This window comes from Strigops habroptila, chromosome 14 (genome assembly GCF_004027225.2).
Source record: "Strigops habroptila isolate Jane chromosome 14, bStrHab1.2.pri, whole genome shotgun sequence".
In the NCBI taxonomy this organism is placed as follows: domain Eukaryota; kingdom Metazoa; phylum Chordata; class Aves; order Psittaciformes; family Psittacidae; genus Strigops; species Strigops habroptila.
In genome coordinates, this window is record NC_044290.2 from 12550542 (window position 1) to 12564370 (window position 13829).

The following is a 13829-nucleotide window of genomic DNA, read 5'->3' on the forward strand; positions in this document are numbered from 1 at the left end:
CCCGAGCGCCCGCGGCTCGCACCGCGCGCGGCGCCGCCGGGCCCCTCCCGCCCCGGTCGCTCCCTCGCCCCTCGGAGCGCGCAGGAACGTCCCCGGCCCCGCCCCACGCTCCCCAAGCCCCGGGACCCACCCCCCCCCCCCGCAGCGGAGCGCGCCCGGGCGGTCAGTTCAAAGGTTTTATTTAACTGTCACAAAAGGAGGAGCAGGCGATGAGCCGAACCTGTGACCGGGCCCAGCACTTACAGACAATTGCACCAAATCAAATGAACAAAAACCTCTCCAGGGGCAGGGCGGGGCGGGGTTAGAGGCGGAGGCGTAGCTACGAGAAAGCCACATGTACTTGGTCCCGGTTCTAATGCGGCCTCAGTGGGGTTGGGTCCCAAGAGGCGGCTGCGGAGCTGGAACGGGCCCGTCCGGTCCCGGAGGGCTCCTTCGCCCCAGGCACCGGCAGCGCAGCCCCGGGCACCGCTGCGGCACCGGAGTGTGAAGGCAATAACTGCCGCCAGGCCAGGCCAGGCACAGGTTGTAAAGGCAGAACAGATACATAAGGCATTAACCGCTTCGGAACTTGTCCATCACGTCAGGAGCAGCTGCGGGAACAGCCGAGCCCAGCCCCAGCCCAGAGCCGGTGGGAGGGCGGGCGCTGGCCTGGAACCTCAGCGCTTGCAGCCGCCGCGGCTGCCGGGGTGGGAGGCGACGGGAGGAGACACAAGCAACGGCAGCACCGGCGCCTCCCGCGCCCCCGTCACCCCCGCCCCCCGTGGAGATGTCCTGTCTCAGGCGGGGAAGGACCAGCAGCAAAGCGGGAAGTTGACTCTTTCCTAATAACCCATGAGGGGCGTGACGGAGATGAGCGCCATGCCAAAACCAGGGGACATGATTAAAAAGTGTAACAGGGGCAGGGCCCCCTCCCTAGAGGATCCGTGTTACACATTAAGGCATCATGGTTACAGGGAACATCCACAAATGAAGCTGCCAGCACTCCCAGGCACCGGCTGGGCAGAGGGGCGGGCTGGGCATGACTTGAGCCAACACACGGGGTCAGGAGCTGCCTGGCACCAAAGTCCTTCAGCTACTGGAGGCAGTAGCTACCCTGAGCTGTGCGCGGGAGGCCAAGAGCAGGAGCTGTGAGGGCACAGGAGCCTCCCCTCCGGCACCTACCGGGACAAGGGCAGGCGGAAAGCAGGAAGGGGCCAGCCCTGCGCCGGCGGCACAGCCCGTGCCGGGCAGCTGGAGACCAGATGCAGACAGGAGGGTTTGGTCAATGCACTCAGTGATTCTCTGGGGAGGGGGCACGATACAAAACTGAGCTCTGGTCAAATCATAACGGGGGGTAGGGGGGGAAGGGAGGAGGGTTCCAATGTCAGCACTTTGGTACAGGGGGGGATTCCTACGGTAGCCACTGTCTGATTCACGCTCTCTGGGGTTTGGCCTCGGGAAGGGCTAGTCCTTCCAATCCTTCTTGATGGTCAGGTTCCACTCCCAGGACAGGTGGTCAGTCTTATCATCATCTGTGAACTTGGATTTGACATTGTAGCTGCCCCGGGCCAGCATGCCCTTAGGGGCTTCCTCCATGGGGGTCAGAAACTCGTATTCCTCTGCTCGGGGGCCGTAGCTCCCAACCATGTATTCGGTCTTGTCAACTACAGGGAGACAAGAGCGGAGCACGGCGCCTGGTTTAGTGCCTCTCCTGCGCCTGGGGCAAGGCTAAAGCAGATGCAAGGCCTGTCACAGCTACAGGCCACAGCGAAGCTGTGAGGGCAGGAGGGTCACCCGCACCCACAGCTCTGCTCCAGGAACAGCTCCTGCTGCAGGGAGTGACCCCCTGTGCCAGCACTGAGCTGCTCCCCAGGCAGGAGCGTGTCCAGCCGGGTGCTGTGGGTGCTGCTGCCCCGCACAGACCAGGAGCGTTCACACATCACCCTGCGGTGCCTGGGACTGACTCCCCCCTTCCCCAGCAGATGGAGCAGAACCCCCCTGAGCAGCACCCGCCTCAGAGCAGCACTTACTCTTCACGCCTTTCCGGAACGTGTGCTGAATGTACTTCAACCCTGACACGATCTCCCTGTTAACCTGCAGGGAGACAAGCAAGGACTGTGCAGACATCCACAGAATCCCAGCCTGGTTTGGGCTGAAGGGACCTTAAAGCTCATCCAGTTCCAACCCCCTGCCACGGGCAGGGACACTTTCCACTAAGGTGGAGGCTCAAACCTCCTCAGCACATGGCACACCCCGCCACAGCAGGAGACTGCTTCCCCCATCACTCCCCTCTTCGGGGCTCAGGCACTCCCCCTGGGATTGCAGCATCCTGGTGTTCCCCTCGTTCTGTTCTCAGACCTCAATTCTTACCCGAAAGGAGATTTTTATCCGGTATTCCACACCCTCCTTCAGCACAAACGCTTGCCTCCTGTAGCTCTCCAGGTCACCTACAGAGAAGTGAGAGGGTTGCTCAGGGTCCCTCTGTATTGTGCTCTGGGGTGTTGAGGACAGTATCTGCAGCAGCAGGGGATGACCCTTGGAGCGGGACGGCTGCAGAGGCCCCGGCCTGGGCTTGTGGGACAAACCCTCCGTGCCTGCAGCACGGGCGTTCCCAACAGGGAGCAGCTCCCGCAGGCTCAGCTCCAAGCGGCTCTCCCCTGGGAAGGGCTGGAATTCTTCCCCGGCTCACCTGTCAGGTCCAGCTCCAGAGGGCCCGGGGCAGTCGTGCAGACCAGAGTCAGTTTGGTCACCACCACGTTTGGAGCATTGGGATCTAGAAGACAAGTGCAAAGGCTGTTAAACACCCTGCCCTAATACTGGCCAACACAAACCCTTTTCCTTCCAGGGCACTTATAGAAAGAGCAAGAAAATCAGTGAGAAGAACGTCCCCCTTGGTCGAGGTCCCCGCTGTATGGGGCAAGCCCACAGCGTCCCCATGAGCAGCCCCGTCTAAGGGCAGTGTGACACCTGCAGCGCCTGCACCTTATTCCAAGGGCTGGAGATCAGCCCAGGGGAGCAGACACATGTCTTTATGCTCCTGGCTGAGCTCCTGCCGGAGCACAAGGAGCTGGCAGAGAACAGCTCCTGGGTGGGAGCAGGGAGGAGGCAGGAGGTGACTGAGGGAGCTGCAGCTTGAGTGAGGCACAGCCACGTCCTGGGCTCACCTGCGCTCACGGTGACGGCACCGAGCAGCGCTTCCTTGTACTTGCGCAGGCTCTCGTCATCCTTGTCCAGCTCCTGGATCTCCTGGATGCTCTTCTGGGCAGGCGGCTTGTAGTTGACAGAGTGTTCGTCCTCCTCGTTTTCAGCTGCGATCTGGGCCAGCTGCTCAGCCGTGGGCTCCTGCTCTGCCATCCTCACACACACCACGTACACTGCAGCAGGGAGGAGAAGCAAAACTGCACCCACCTGCTCCAGCCAGGCCTCCCCAGCACTGTGACTGCAGAGACACAGCCCTGCAGGGACACAGCCCTGCCCAGGGCCTGTGACGCAGCCCCTGCAGGCTCCTACAGGGCTTGTGTTCAGACAATAGAGGCCCACCAAGAGGGCGGAAAATTCAACCCCGGAGCTTTACTCATAAGCTGGAACAAGTAAACACCCAAAGCCATAGAGAAAATGTGCTGCTCCACAAGATAACCTCACAACAAACCCAATCCCAGAACAAGCCGAGTTCAGTTCCACCCTCTACCACATACAACTCCAGCTGAGAACAGGCCCTGCCCCACCACTGGCACAAGTGCCGGGAGCCTCTGCTGCAGCCCGGAGCTCACGGCTCGTGCCTCGGGGCCGCTCCAGGCTGGGTGCCGGGGCCGCGGCACGAGGCTCCTGCTCGGCGCATCCCCTGCTCGGCCCTTCCCAAAGCTCCATGTCTCTGGCGGAGCAAAGAAGGGACTGAACCCGCGGCACTCGGCTCGGCCGCGGAGGCTCCCGCCGGGAATCACCGGCTGCAGGTGCCGGGGGCGATGCCGACACCCTGGCGAAGAGCTCCGTACAGGGCAGCGGCCCCTGCGCAGGTTCCCGGCGCTCCCGCGGGCACTGGGCCCAGCGGCACCGACAGCAAACGTCAACGTGCACCCTCAGAAGTCTCACAACACTCCTCCAGTGACAGCTTTGGAGATCCGTGCCCGGCCTGCGCGAGCAAAACCCTTCACCAGTGACCTGCTGCCAGATCCAGGTGTTCCTGCCATTGTCTGGCACTCCCGCACCCATTCAATATTCCTGCCTGGAGCAATGTGCCAACGCACGACTCACAGCAGACCACGGGGCTGCACTCGCTGCTGCAGCATCTGGTTTCCAAATGGGTCAAGAACTGCAACATCTGGTACGAGCACAACACACAGAGAACGCACCTGAGCGCAGGCTGAGGCGGGACCTGCTCCCGAGGCACGGCCGTGCCCCCCGGGCCCGCAGCAGCCGTCGCCGGGGAGCTGCCACCCAGCTCCACCAACACGTTTAGCCATAAATATCCTGCCTGTTTTGCTGGGGATGGCAAAGGAGGGAGATGAGCCACAGAAGGTGGAATTCCGCACATCTCTGCAGAAGAGAAGGCTACAGCTGGTGTGTCAGCAAACACAGAGCAGAGAGGAAAGGAGGTGGGAGAACCAGGACCAGCCCCTCTGCCAGGACACTGGATTGAGGGGCTGAGGGCAACAAGGCTCAGTGCCGGGTCCTGCACTTGGGTCACAACAGCCCCATACAATTCCAGGCTTGGGGAACAGTGACTGGAAAGCTGCCCACTGGAAAGGGCCTTGGGATGTTGGTCAACAGTGGCTGAGTAAGAGCCAGCTTGTGCCTGGGTGGCCAGAAAGGCAGCAGGGCCAGGGCAGCGATGGTCCCCCTGTGCTGGGCACTGGTGAGGCCGCACCTTGAATCCTGTGTTCAGTTCTGGGCCCCTCACTGCAAGAGAGACATTGAGGTGCTCAGGGGGACCTTCTCCTTCCCTACAACCACCAAAAAGGAGGTTGTAGCGAGGTGAGATCAGTCTCTTCTCCCAAGTAACAAGTGACAGGACAAGAGGAAACGGCCTCAAGTTGCACCAGGGGAGGTTTAGGGTGGATATTGGGAAATACTTCTTCCCTGAAAGCGTTATCAAGCACTGAACAGGCTGCCCAGGGAAGTGGTTGAGTCACCGTCCCTGAGAGCATTTGAAAGACGTGTAGGTGTGGTGTGGCACTTGGGGACAAGGGTTAGTGGTGGACTTGGCGCTGCCGGGTTAACGGTTGGACGTGATGGTCTTAAAGGTCTTTTCCAACCGAAACGATCCTGATTCTCCCATTCTGGGGCGAGGCACGTCCCAGCTCCTGGGGCTCCTTTCCTGCCCCTCACCCACTGTCAAACCTGAGAACAGACTTGTCCTGGGCTGGCAGCCTCCCGCCGTGTCGGGGAGCAGGACACTTGCAATGGAGCCAACTGGGTTCTGGGTATTAAAGCTTCACTAAGATTTATCACCAAAGGTGGGGGCTGACGTGACACTCTGGGGCCATCACAAGGGCTTGGGCCCTGCGTGGCACGAGGTCTGGCAGATGCTCACACAGGAGCAGCCGTGGTGCTAGTGCTGATTTCTGGCAGCTGAAATAACGGCTCGGCCCGGATCTGGTGTCCTGCCTCATGGGGTTGAGAAATGCCCCAGTTTGGTCTCAGCCGGAGCCACCGCTCATCGATAACCAACCCCGGGTGTAACAGACGGGCAACAGCTTCCTCCCGCACAGCGGCTCCGTTGGGGCAACCCCTCCCTCCGCAGGTATTTAGCAATAACCGTGCCACAGAGGGCACAGAAGAACCCCAAACTCCTAACACCCCACAGGCCCAGCTCTTTGGTTGCATTCCTGCACCTCCAGCCTTCACTCTGTGATCCAGAGCTCAAGACACAATCACCCCCCCCCCAAGGGTTCCTCAAGAACCACCCCGGTCCTCATAGGATCTCTAAGCCAATGGAACCCATTAGAGACAGAAAACAGCTCTTCAGATCAACACAAAGCCCTGTTCCCACAGCAGCTCAGGCCAGGCCAGGGGGCAGCTCCCTGAGGAAGCTCTAGAGACATGAACACCAGTTTGGCTCTTCCATCGGGCTTCCCCGGGAGCAGGAGTGCTGGGAACCGGCTCCGAGCAGGCAGAGAACTCAGCACATCTCAACCGTCACGAGGGCCTCAGCCTCAATCTTCAGCCTCTGGGATGAAGCTGTTATTACAGCTCAGGTCAGGTCACAGCAAAGCAGAGCTTGTGGGGGTGAACAAGCAGCCACCGCACTGCTGGGAGACAAGAGAGCTGCCCCACAAGCACACCAACACGGAGGAGAGGGACCTGCCCCACAGCCCTGCCAAGGGCTCAGCTACTGAGGGAAAGCCTTCCCGCACGCTGCTGACCTGCCCCCGGCCCGGCTGCCCCTCGGAGCTCAGCCTCGAGCCTCAGCGTCTTTGGAAGGAAATTCCTCCCCAGCTCCTCCTGACACCGAGGAGATGCTCGGGGCCCTGCGCGGTGGTTCTCTGCCTCCTGAGGCTCGGCCGAGCAGCAGAACACTGGAGCTGGTGCCTCCGCTGCTCTGCGAGAGGCACCCTCTGAGCTGTGCCCGGCGCCACAGAGGCCTGTGGAAGATGGCACGAGGCCGAACCGCTTCCCACTGGGAATTCGCTGTCTCCGCTGCTTCCCCAGGCCAGCCGCTCCTCACGGATTCTCTCGGCATTTCGGCGCAGGAGCCACGAGCCGGCAGCAGCGAATGCGAGAGCCCCATCTCCTGCCCAAGAGGAAAACTGCCGGGGACCAGCCCTGCCCGGCCGGAGAGGCGGCTCCCTCAGCCCGGCCGGGAGAAGAGCCCGCGGCAGCGGCGGGACCCGGGTCAGTCCGAGCCTCCTCCTGAGCCGATAGCTCCGGACGCCCCCAGGCCACGGCGCAGCCGCGGACACGAGCGGTGCCAATCCAGCGTCCACCCTTCCTGCTCCCCGCGGCGCAGGGGAAGCTCGGGCAGCCGCTCGGCTGGAGCTCAGGGCAGAGCCGCTTCTGCCAGGTGCTTTTCCAGCGGATCCCATGGGATCTGTTCGCTGATCGCGGGCGCTGCAGGGACGGGCAGCCCGAGCTGCGGAACCCGGCCCAGGCTGCGCTGCCGCCCTGCACACAGCAGCAGCACGGACGGGGACCAGGAATAAACGGGGCTCGGATGTCCCCAGGGCAGCAGCAGGTGAGGGGCTGGGGGGGACCCGCGGACGCTTCCCGAGGTGAGCGCTGCCCCTGACAGCACCCGCGAACTCGGGCTCCAAGGGGACACCCAGACAACGCCGCTGCACCGGTTGCTGTGCAGGAGCATCCCGGGGAACTCCCGAATCTGCTCACGGCGCTGGGACCGGCTGCTGCCTCCCGGGCACTCGGCAGCTGGGACATGCAGTGCTTTGGTTTAGTTTTCCCTTTTGCTGGCGGCAGAGCCCAGCTCCGCAGCGCACCTGCAAGGCGGGAGCTGTCAAGAGCAAAACCAGAGGCGTGAAGCCTCCAGCCCTGTCCCCGGGGTGCAAACACGTACCGGGGTAACGGCTGCAGGACGGACAGCACCGGGCGCGCGGCCCGTACGTTCAACGGAGCATGGCGGTGAAACCGCCCCCACTGAGCGGGACAGGGAGCACCCGGGCGGGCAGAGCAGCAGCACCGCGGCCCCGACCCGAACCCTCAAGGCAACAATTCGGCCCCTTCACGCGCCTGGGAGCTCCTCTCCGGGTGGAAGGAAGTTACAACTTCCAGACTTGCTGCGAGGCGCCCGCGGGGCCGGGCTGCGGAGACCGGAGGGGCCGAACTGCAGCCTCCGCGCACGGGGGTGTCCCCGCTGCTTTACCGTGCGGCACCGCAGGGACAGACGGGCTCTTTCACTGCCCTGACACGGAAGGAAACCTCCAAGTTCCTCATTTTATGACTAGAAACTATTTATGGAAAATCCGTTCCAGGCAAACGAGCGCCCGCGGCCCGGCCCCCCCGGGCAGCGGCGGAACCGCGGAGGGAGGCCCGGAGCAGCGCCGGGTCCCGCGGGAGCGCGACCCCCCGACACGGCCGCGCTTCGCCCTGAACGCGGCCCCGCGCCCCGAGGGCTCCGCCCCGGAGCGGCCCCGCCGGGGGCAGCGCCTTCCCGCGGCGCTCGGAAGGTCGCACAAGGACACGCGGGACCCCGGGCCCGCACCCGGCCGCGCCCCGGGGACAGCGGGTGCGGCGCGACCGGCCCGGCCCCGCCCGGCCCCGCGCGGCCGAGCCACGGCCCCGCGGCCTGACCCCCCCCACGGCCTGCGGAGACGCCGCCGCCGCGTGCCCGGTGCTCCCGCCCCGCCCGGTCCTACCGGCGCCGCTCGTCCGCGCTGCGCTGACACCGCCGCGGGATCCGCCCAGCCGCCCGCGCGCCCCCGCACTTCCGGGACACGCCCGTCACTTCCCGTTATACGAGCCTCGCGCCTCACTTCCGGCCGCGACCCTGCGCGCTGATTGGCCCGGGGGGGATTCGCGCGCGATGGCGGGACAGACCATAGAGTCGGGGCGGAGGAGCAGAGCGCCGCGGGGCGGGGCGGGCCGCGGGAAGGCGCGCGCGGGGCCGGGGCCGGGGCCGGGTCGCGGCAGCCACAGCTCTAGACACGGTTCTAGTTTATTGCGGCGAAGGTGAAAAAGCCACCTCGGCCCAACAGCAACAGTAAAATTTATCCCAAAAATAACTCGGTACAAAACGGGTCTGCTCGGAATTAAAAAAAACCTTTACAGGAGTTTAAAACTATCCCAGAACGAAAATAAAACAAATCCCATCCCCGGGTGGCGGCCGCAGCCCCGCCGGGAGCCAGGAGCCGCAGCCGAGTCCTCCCTGCGCCCGCCGCGCGCCGCTTTAGCTGGTGTCCATCTGCAAGAGAGGAGAGAGCAGCCGTCACCGCGGCCCCCCGCCGGCCCCGGAGCCCCAGCGCTGCCGCACGGGGACACGGCAGCGTCGGGCAGCTCCAGGGGGCAGCTGCCCCACAGCAGAGGCACAGGTGGGAGCCGCTGTGCTGCTCCTCCCCCTCCCCACCACCCTCTGGAATTCCACTCATCCCACTCCCCTGCACTCCCACCGGGACTTCACCCGTTCCCACACCGCACGCGTGACTCCGGTTCTCTATGGAGATTTTCATCCATCCACAGGGCAGAGACTCCTGGTTTTGCCTTTTGCTTTTCCCTTTCCACAGCCCATTATCCCTAGGGGTTTTGTCTGCAGCTACTGCTCACTGCAGCTGTCCTGCAACAGGACCAGTGGCTGCTCCCTGCCTGCCAGCAACAGCAGCTGCCCAAGTGCTCTGGGGAGCAGAGCCAAACACTGCACCGAGGCGCTGCTCGGCTTTAGAGGGAGCTGCTGTTAAGTCTCAGGACTTGGAAAATATTCTCTGCCCAGAGAAGCTGTGGCTGCCCCATCCCTGGCAGTGTTCAAGGCCAGGTTGGACACAGGGGCTTGGAGCAACCTGCTCTAGTGGAAGGTGTCCCTGCCCGTGGCAGGGGGTTGGAGCTGGATGAGCTGTTATGTCTTCCAACACAAACCTCTTCCTGCCAGCTCTGGGCTGCCACATTTCCCAGAAGGAGATGCTGTGGGAAGCACTTACCCTGGCATTGTAAGCATCCAGCTGTGCATCTAGTTCCTCTGCGGAGAGCTGCTGTTTGGAAGTTCTTCCAGCTCCTCTGCCTCTCCCTCTGTTTCCACCACGAGTGCCTCGCCTGCTGCCACCTCCACCACCAAATCCTGAACCCCCGCGGTTCCTGGTCATGCCACCTCTGTTTACACTGCCAGTTTTCAAAAGCAGCTGGTTTAGGGGCTGGTGGCTAACCCACAGACACACAGAGATTTCACAGGAGAGGGCCCAGGCAGGTTCCTGCCCTGCATCAGGTGCTCGACACTCACCTCTGTGCTGGTCTCCTCTGTGTGTCAATCTGTGACGTGACCAGCTGGATGTTCATGGGGCGCCCTGCAGGAAGAGCAGCCCGAGGGCTGTGTGTGAGCGGGATGCAGAAGGGGTGCAGAAGGGGTGCAGGAGGGGTGCGGGAGGAGGGCAGGGTGCAGGAGGGGTGCAGGTGCTGGCAGGCACCACGGCCGCGCGCTCACCGTCCAAGGGGACGCCATTGTACTGCTTCATCGCCTTCAGCGCATCCGCCTTCCTCTCGAAATGCACGTCCGCTGTCCCGAGGCTGCGGCCAGACCTGTCATAGTGCACGGCCGCCTTCTTCAAGGTCCCAAACTCTGCAAAGAGCTCCTGAGAAAGAGAAGAAGAGCAGAGACACCCGTCAGCGCCACAGATGGCGCCCGCCCATCCCCACACATGCCACCAGAGGTGCCTTTCAAATCATCGTGGACAACTCGGACAAAGCACCAGTGAAAGAGGGAGCACGAGCCCAGCAGGGAGTTGCCACACGTGGCAAAGCCAAGAGGGACTTCAAGTTCACCACGTGTGTGGCACGTGTGTACAGCAGCAGAGCAGGCTCGAAGGACGCTGACCCCAGGGAAAGGTGGGTCCTTTTGTTGAGGCCGACTCAACGGGTGACTAACAGGAATAACCCAGACCCATGTCGCAGAGGAGGAACAGTCTATGAACACATACAGAGATGGCCACAGTTTCATTGTGCTGGACTTATTTCCCCCCATCCTAAATCTTTACCAGGCCAGGTGCAATTTAAAGCACAGCCCATAGGAATATACCCCAAAACTTGAGATGAAGAACATCCTCTACTGAACTAAATCTCATTTTATAAGAGCACGTAGTGACAGGATAAGGGGAATGGCTTTAAACTACCAGAAGGGAGATTGAGATGAGCTCTGAGGCAGAAGCTCTTCCCTGTGAGGGTGCTGAGGCGCTGGCACAGGGTGCCCAGAGAAGCTGTGGCTGCCCCATCCCTGGCAGTGTTCAAGGCCAGGTTGGACACAGGGGCTTGGAGCAACCTGCTCTAATGGAAGGTGTCCCTGCCCGGGGCAGGGGGTTGGAACTGGATGAGCTTTAAGGTCCCTTCAAGCCAAACGAGTCTGGGATTCTATGTCATTTGCTGTCCCACAGGATGGAAATGAAGAGGCATCAACGGAGCCACCAATTTTGTTTCGCAGGTGCTACATTTAGAAGTCAACAGGACACGCCACCTTCGCGAGGTTCCGCTGCACCCAGTGCCTCAAGAGCTCAACATCTGCCCCGTTACAGCCCAGAGGGAGCGGTCACCTCCTGTGGGACCCACTGTGGAGCCACCGCCGCGGCCCCGATGGAGCCCTACACGTGTCCTTCGCCTCCCCAGCACACCATGCTCAGCAGGGCTGCGGGCCTGCTCCTCCCTGTGCTCATGCACCAGAGGTGAACGTTTCACAGCGCCCGCCGGCAGCTTCCCAGAGCCAGGTTCTGTCTGCGCTGCGCAGCTCCGCGCATCCGTGGTTCCAGCCACTCCTGCCTGCCACACACCTGCTGAACCACACTACTGACGTGATTAGCACAGAAACAAAGCAAGCCATCACACACCTGAGGCAGCGCTCCGTTATAGGATGAGTAACAACAAATAGGTGCAAAGCCATTAAGTCAACTTTGCTGCTAAATAACCCCGAGCGGAAATTCATCCACACGTCAGCCGGAGCCAGCGGCGGAAAAGGCGAATCTCAACTGCCGCAGGAAGCGCAGGAGCTGGTCACACCGAGGTGGCTTCACAGAGCAACACACTTACGGAAACCAAATCTGCACTTACAGGGGAAAAGAGCAGGTTTTAAGCGCATTACCCAGTAACGAGGTGACCTCAAAAAGCTCCCTTCCGATTCCCCAGGCACAGCCAGGTCGGCACACGGAGCAACCGAATGAATTAACCAACAACAAAGGCAGTTGCCTGTTGCAGTTGTTTGCTTTCCCTGGTCAGGACGTGAGGACCAGAAGCCACTCCAAAAGGAAGTGCTTCACAGCATGACAGAAGCAGTGCAGCCCCGGTATCTGAGGGTGTTGCTGGTGCCGGTGCCCTCCCCGCCGGGGGAGCACCACACCATGATATGGAGACAGAGCACAGCAACACCCAACCACGAGAATCCAGCAGGTTCTTACCCAAGGCACGGCTGAAACTAGGGACACGACCACGGCACGTCATTTGGCTAGAAGACAACACAGTGGGTACCACAGGTACCCCCTCACAGGCAACTCCTCCCAGGTACACCCATGGAACACCTCAACACTCAGCAGAGCTGCACAACCAGGACCTGTACACCCGGAGCACGCGGCTGTACACGCAGCACGGTTCTGGCACCACTGCAGCTACAAAGAGCTCGAGAGTTTAAACAGTTTATAGTCAATTCTCCCGTCGTGGCTGGATGCAGCCAAACAGCAGCACCTTCCCCCAGGCGCCATGGCAGAGACCCTACAACACCACGAGCTCCCTGCAGGCAATGGCGGCTGTTCCAAACTGCAGCCTCTCAGGATCACCAGAGCTGCTGCGGGACGGGGGCTCATGGCACAAACCCCACCACTGCTGCAGAGTTAACTCACTCGGGGTCTCCTGTCCGGGCACGGAGAGAGTGGGACCCGCGGAGCCCCCGCGGGTGCCTGGTGTGTCCTACCCCAACGTTATGAATGAAACCCCCCATGAACGCCCCCCGCGGGGCCGCTCCCGAGCCCCCACCTGGATGTCCGCATCCGAGACGCCAAAGTCCAGGTTCGAGACGAGCAGCTTCCCGCCGGTCTCCACGCCGGCCCCCGCCCCGAAGCCGCTGTCGAACAGGTCGTGCTGCCACTTCTCGGGGAGCTGCTTCGGCTGCAACGAGAGCGGCACCTCGCTGACCGGCGCCGGGGCACTGCAGGGCACGGGCCCCCGCCGGCCCCGCTGCCCGCCCCGCCGGGAGCGGACAAAGGGCCGCCCGCCCGCCCCATCCCGCCTCGCCGAGGGCCCAGCCCGGTCCCCCCGCCCCGCGCCGCCGCCGAGCCCCTCAGGCGGCCGCGCTCCCGCCCGCCGCCGCCGCGTCCCGTACCCGGCTGTAGGGCGCGGGCCGGTTCCTGCCGCCGCCCCGGGCCATCACCGGCCTGTTCCGCACGGGGCCGCCGCCTCCCGCTCGCCCGGCTCCCACGCCGCCCCGGCCGGGCCCACCCCCGCGGGTGGCGCCGCCCCGGCCCCGGCCGCCCCGGCCGCCGCCCCGGCCGGCCCCGCGCTGGCTGCGGTTGAGCTTAATGATATCGTCCAGCGACATGTCCATCTTGTCGGCCATGATGGCGGCTCCGCTCCGGGGCCTGCACTTCCGGCCGCGCTGCGCCGCCGCCGGAAGCGGAAGAGGCGGTGGTTGGGCGGCGGAGGCGCGGTCCCGGCGGCGGCGGCGGCGGCGATGCGGGTGCGCGTGCGGAGCTGGCACGGGGTCGCGTCCTGGCTGTGGGTGGCGAACGACGAGAACTGCGGCATCTGCCGGATGGCGTTTAACGGCTGCTGCCCCGACTGTGAGTGCGCGGGGCGGGGGGGGCCGGGCCGCGCCGCGCCGCGCTGACGCGCTGTCCGCGCCGCAGGCAAGGTGCCCGGGGACGACTGCCCGCTGGTGTGGGGGCAGTGCTCGCACTGCTTCCACATGCACTGCATCCTCAAGTGGCTGAACTCGCAGCAGGTCCAGCAGCACTGCCCCATGTGCCGCCAGGAGTGGAAGTTCAAGGAGTGACGGTCGCGCCGGTGCACCGGGGGGGGGCGCTCCCCGCCCCGGGCCGTGCTCTGCCCTCAATAAACGTGCGGCCGCCACTCGCCTCTGCGGCGTCCGGTGTCCTTCGGGGGACGGGGGAGGAGGGGGGCACTGCGCCTGCGGCGGGGGGAGAAGCGGCTCCGCCGGACGCGGGAGGGCCGGTCCCGCTGCCTCCGCCGAGCCCCAGCGCACAGGACGGCCGGGCCCCGCCGCTGCT

The 13829-nt window shown here is 63.5% G+C and overlaps 3 protein-coding genes across 3 annotated transcripts; 1 reads left to right on the plus strand and 2 right to left on the minus strand.

The window, feature by feature from the left end:
- Positions 1–162: 162 nt before the first annotated feature.
- ARHGDIA (Rho GDP dissociation inhibitor alpha) lies at positions 163–8383 on the minus strand. The gene is made up of 6 exons (XM_030506040.1): positions 8286–8383; positions 3144–3353; positions 2669–2752; positions 2350–2426; positions 2010–2073; positions 163–1643 (listed from the first exon to the last, which is right to left on the minus strand). The coding sequence occupies exons 2-6, from the start codon at positions 3331–3333 to the stop codon at positions 1444–1446; spliced, it is 615 nt and encodes a 204-aa protein (XP_030361900.1). The 5' UTR covers positions 3334–3353; positions 8286–8383; the 3' UTR covers positions 163–1443.
- A 183-nt stretch (positions 8384–8566) lies between these two features.
- ALYREF (Aly/REF export factor) lies at positions 8567–13214 on the minus strand. Its single transcript, XM_030506039.1, has 6 exons — positions 12926–13214; positions 12580–12711; positions 10055–10202; positions 9854–9917; positions 9558–9735; positions 8567–8830 (listed from the first exon to the last, which is right to left on the minus strand). Exons 1-6 carry the CDS (start codon positions 13157–13159, stop codon positions 8816–8818), a joined length of 771 nt encoding a protein of 256 aa, XP_030361899.1. The 5' UTR covers positions 13160–13214; the 3' UTR covers positions 8567–8815.
- Positions 13086–13676, plus strand: ANAPC11 (anaphase promoting complex subunit 11). The gene is made up of 2 exons (XM_030506043.1): positions 13086–13382; positions 13449–13676. The coding sequence occupies exons 1-2, from the start codon at positions 13274–13276 to the stop codon at positions 13592–13594; spliced, it is 255 nt and encodes an 84-aa protein (XP_030361903.1). The 5' UTR covers positions 13086–13273; the 3' UTR covers positions 13595–13676.
- The last annotated feature ends 153 nt before the right edge of the window (positions 13677–13829 follow it).

Bases quoted from the DNA above. Each gene is read 5' to 3' on its own strand.
- ARHGDIA (XM_030506040.1), bottom strand. From the start codon at position 3,333: ATGGCAGAGCAGGAGCCCACGGCTGAGCAGCTGGCCCAGATCGCAGCT. The intron at 2,427-2,668 runs GTGAGCCGGGGA...ACTTCTCTGTAG, and splicing joins TCTGGAGCTGGACCTGACAG to GTGACCTGGAGAGCTACAGG. The intron at 2,074-2,349 runs GTAAGAATTGAG...GTCTCCCTGCAG, and splicing joins GGATAAAAATCTCCTTTCGG to GTTAACAGGGAGATCGTGTC.
- ANAPC11 (XM_030506043.1), top strand. From the start codon at position 13,274: ATGCGGGTGCGCGTGCGGAGCTGGCACGGGGTCGCGTCCTGGCTGTGG. The intron at 13,383-13,448 runs GTGAGTGCGCGG...TCCGCGCCGCAG, and splicing joins TAACGGCTGCTGCCCCGACT to GCAAGGTGCCCGGGGACGAC.
- ALYREF (XM_030506039.1), bottom strand. From the start codon at position 13,159: ATGGCCGACAAGATGGACATGTCGCTGGACGATATCATTAAGCTCAAC. The intron at 9,918-10,054 runs GTGAGCGCGCGG...CTCTTCCTGCAG, and splicing joins CAATGGCGTCCCCTTGGACG to GGCGCCCCATGAACATCCAG. The intron at 9,736-9,853 runs GTGAGTGTCGAG...GAAAACTGGCAG, and splicing joins CAGAGGAGACCAGCACAGAG to TGTAAACAGAGGTGGCATGA.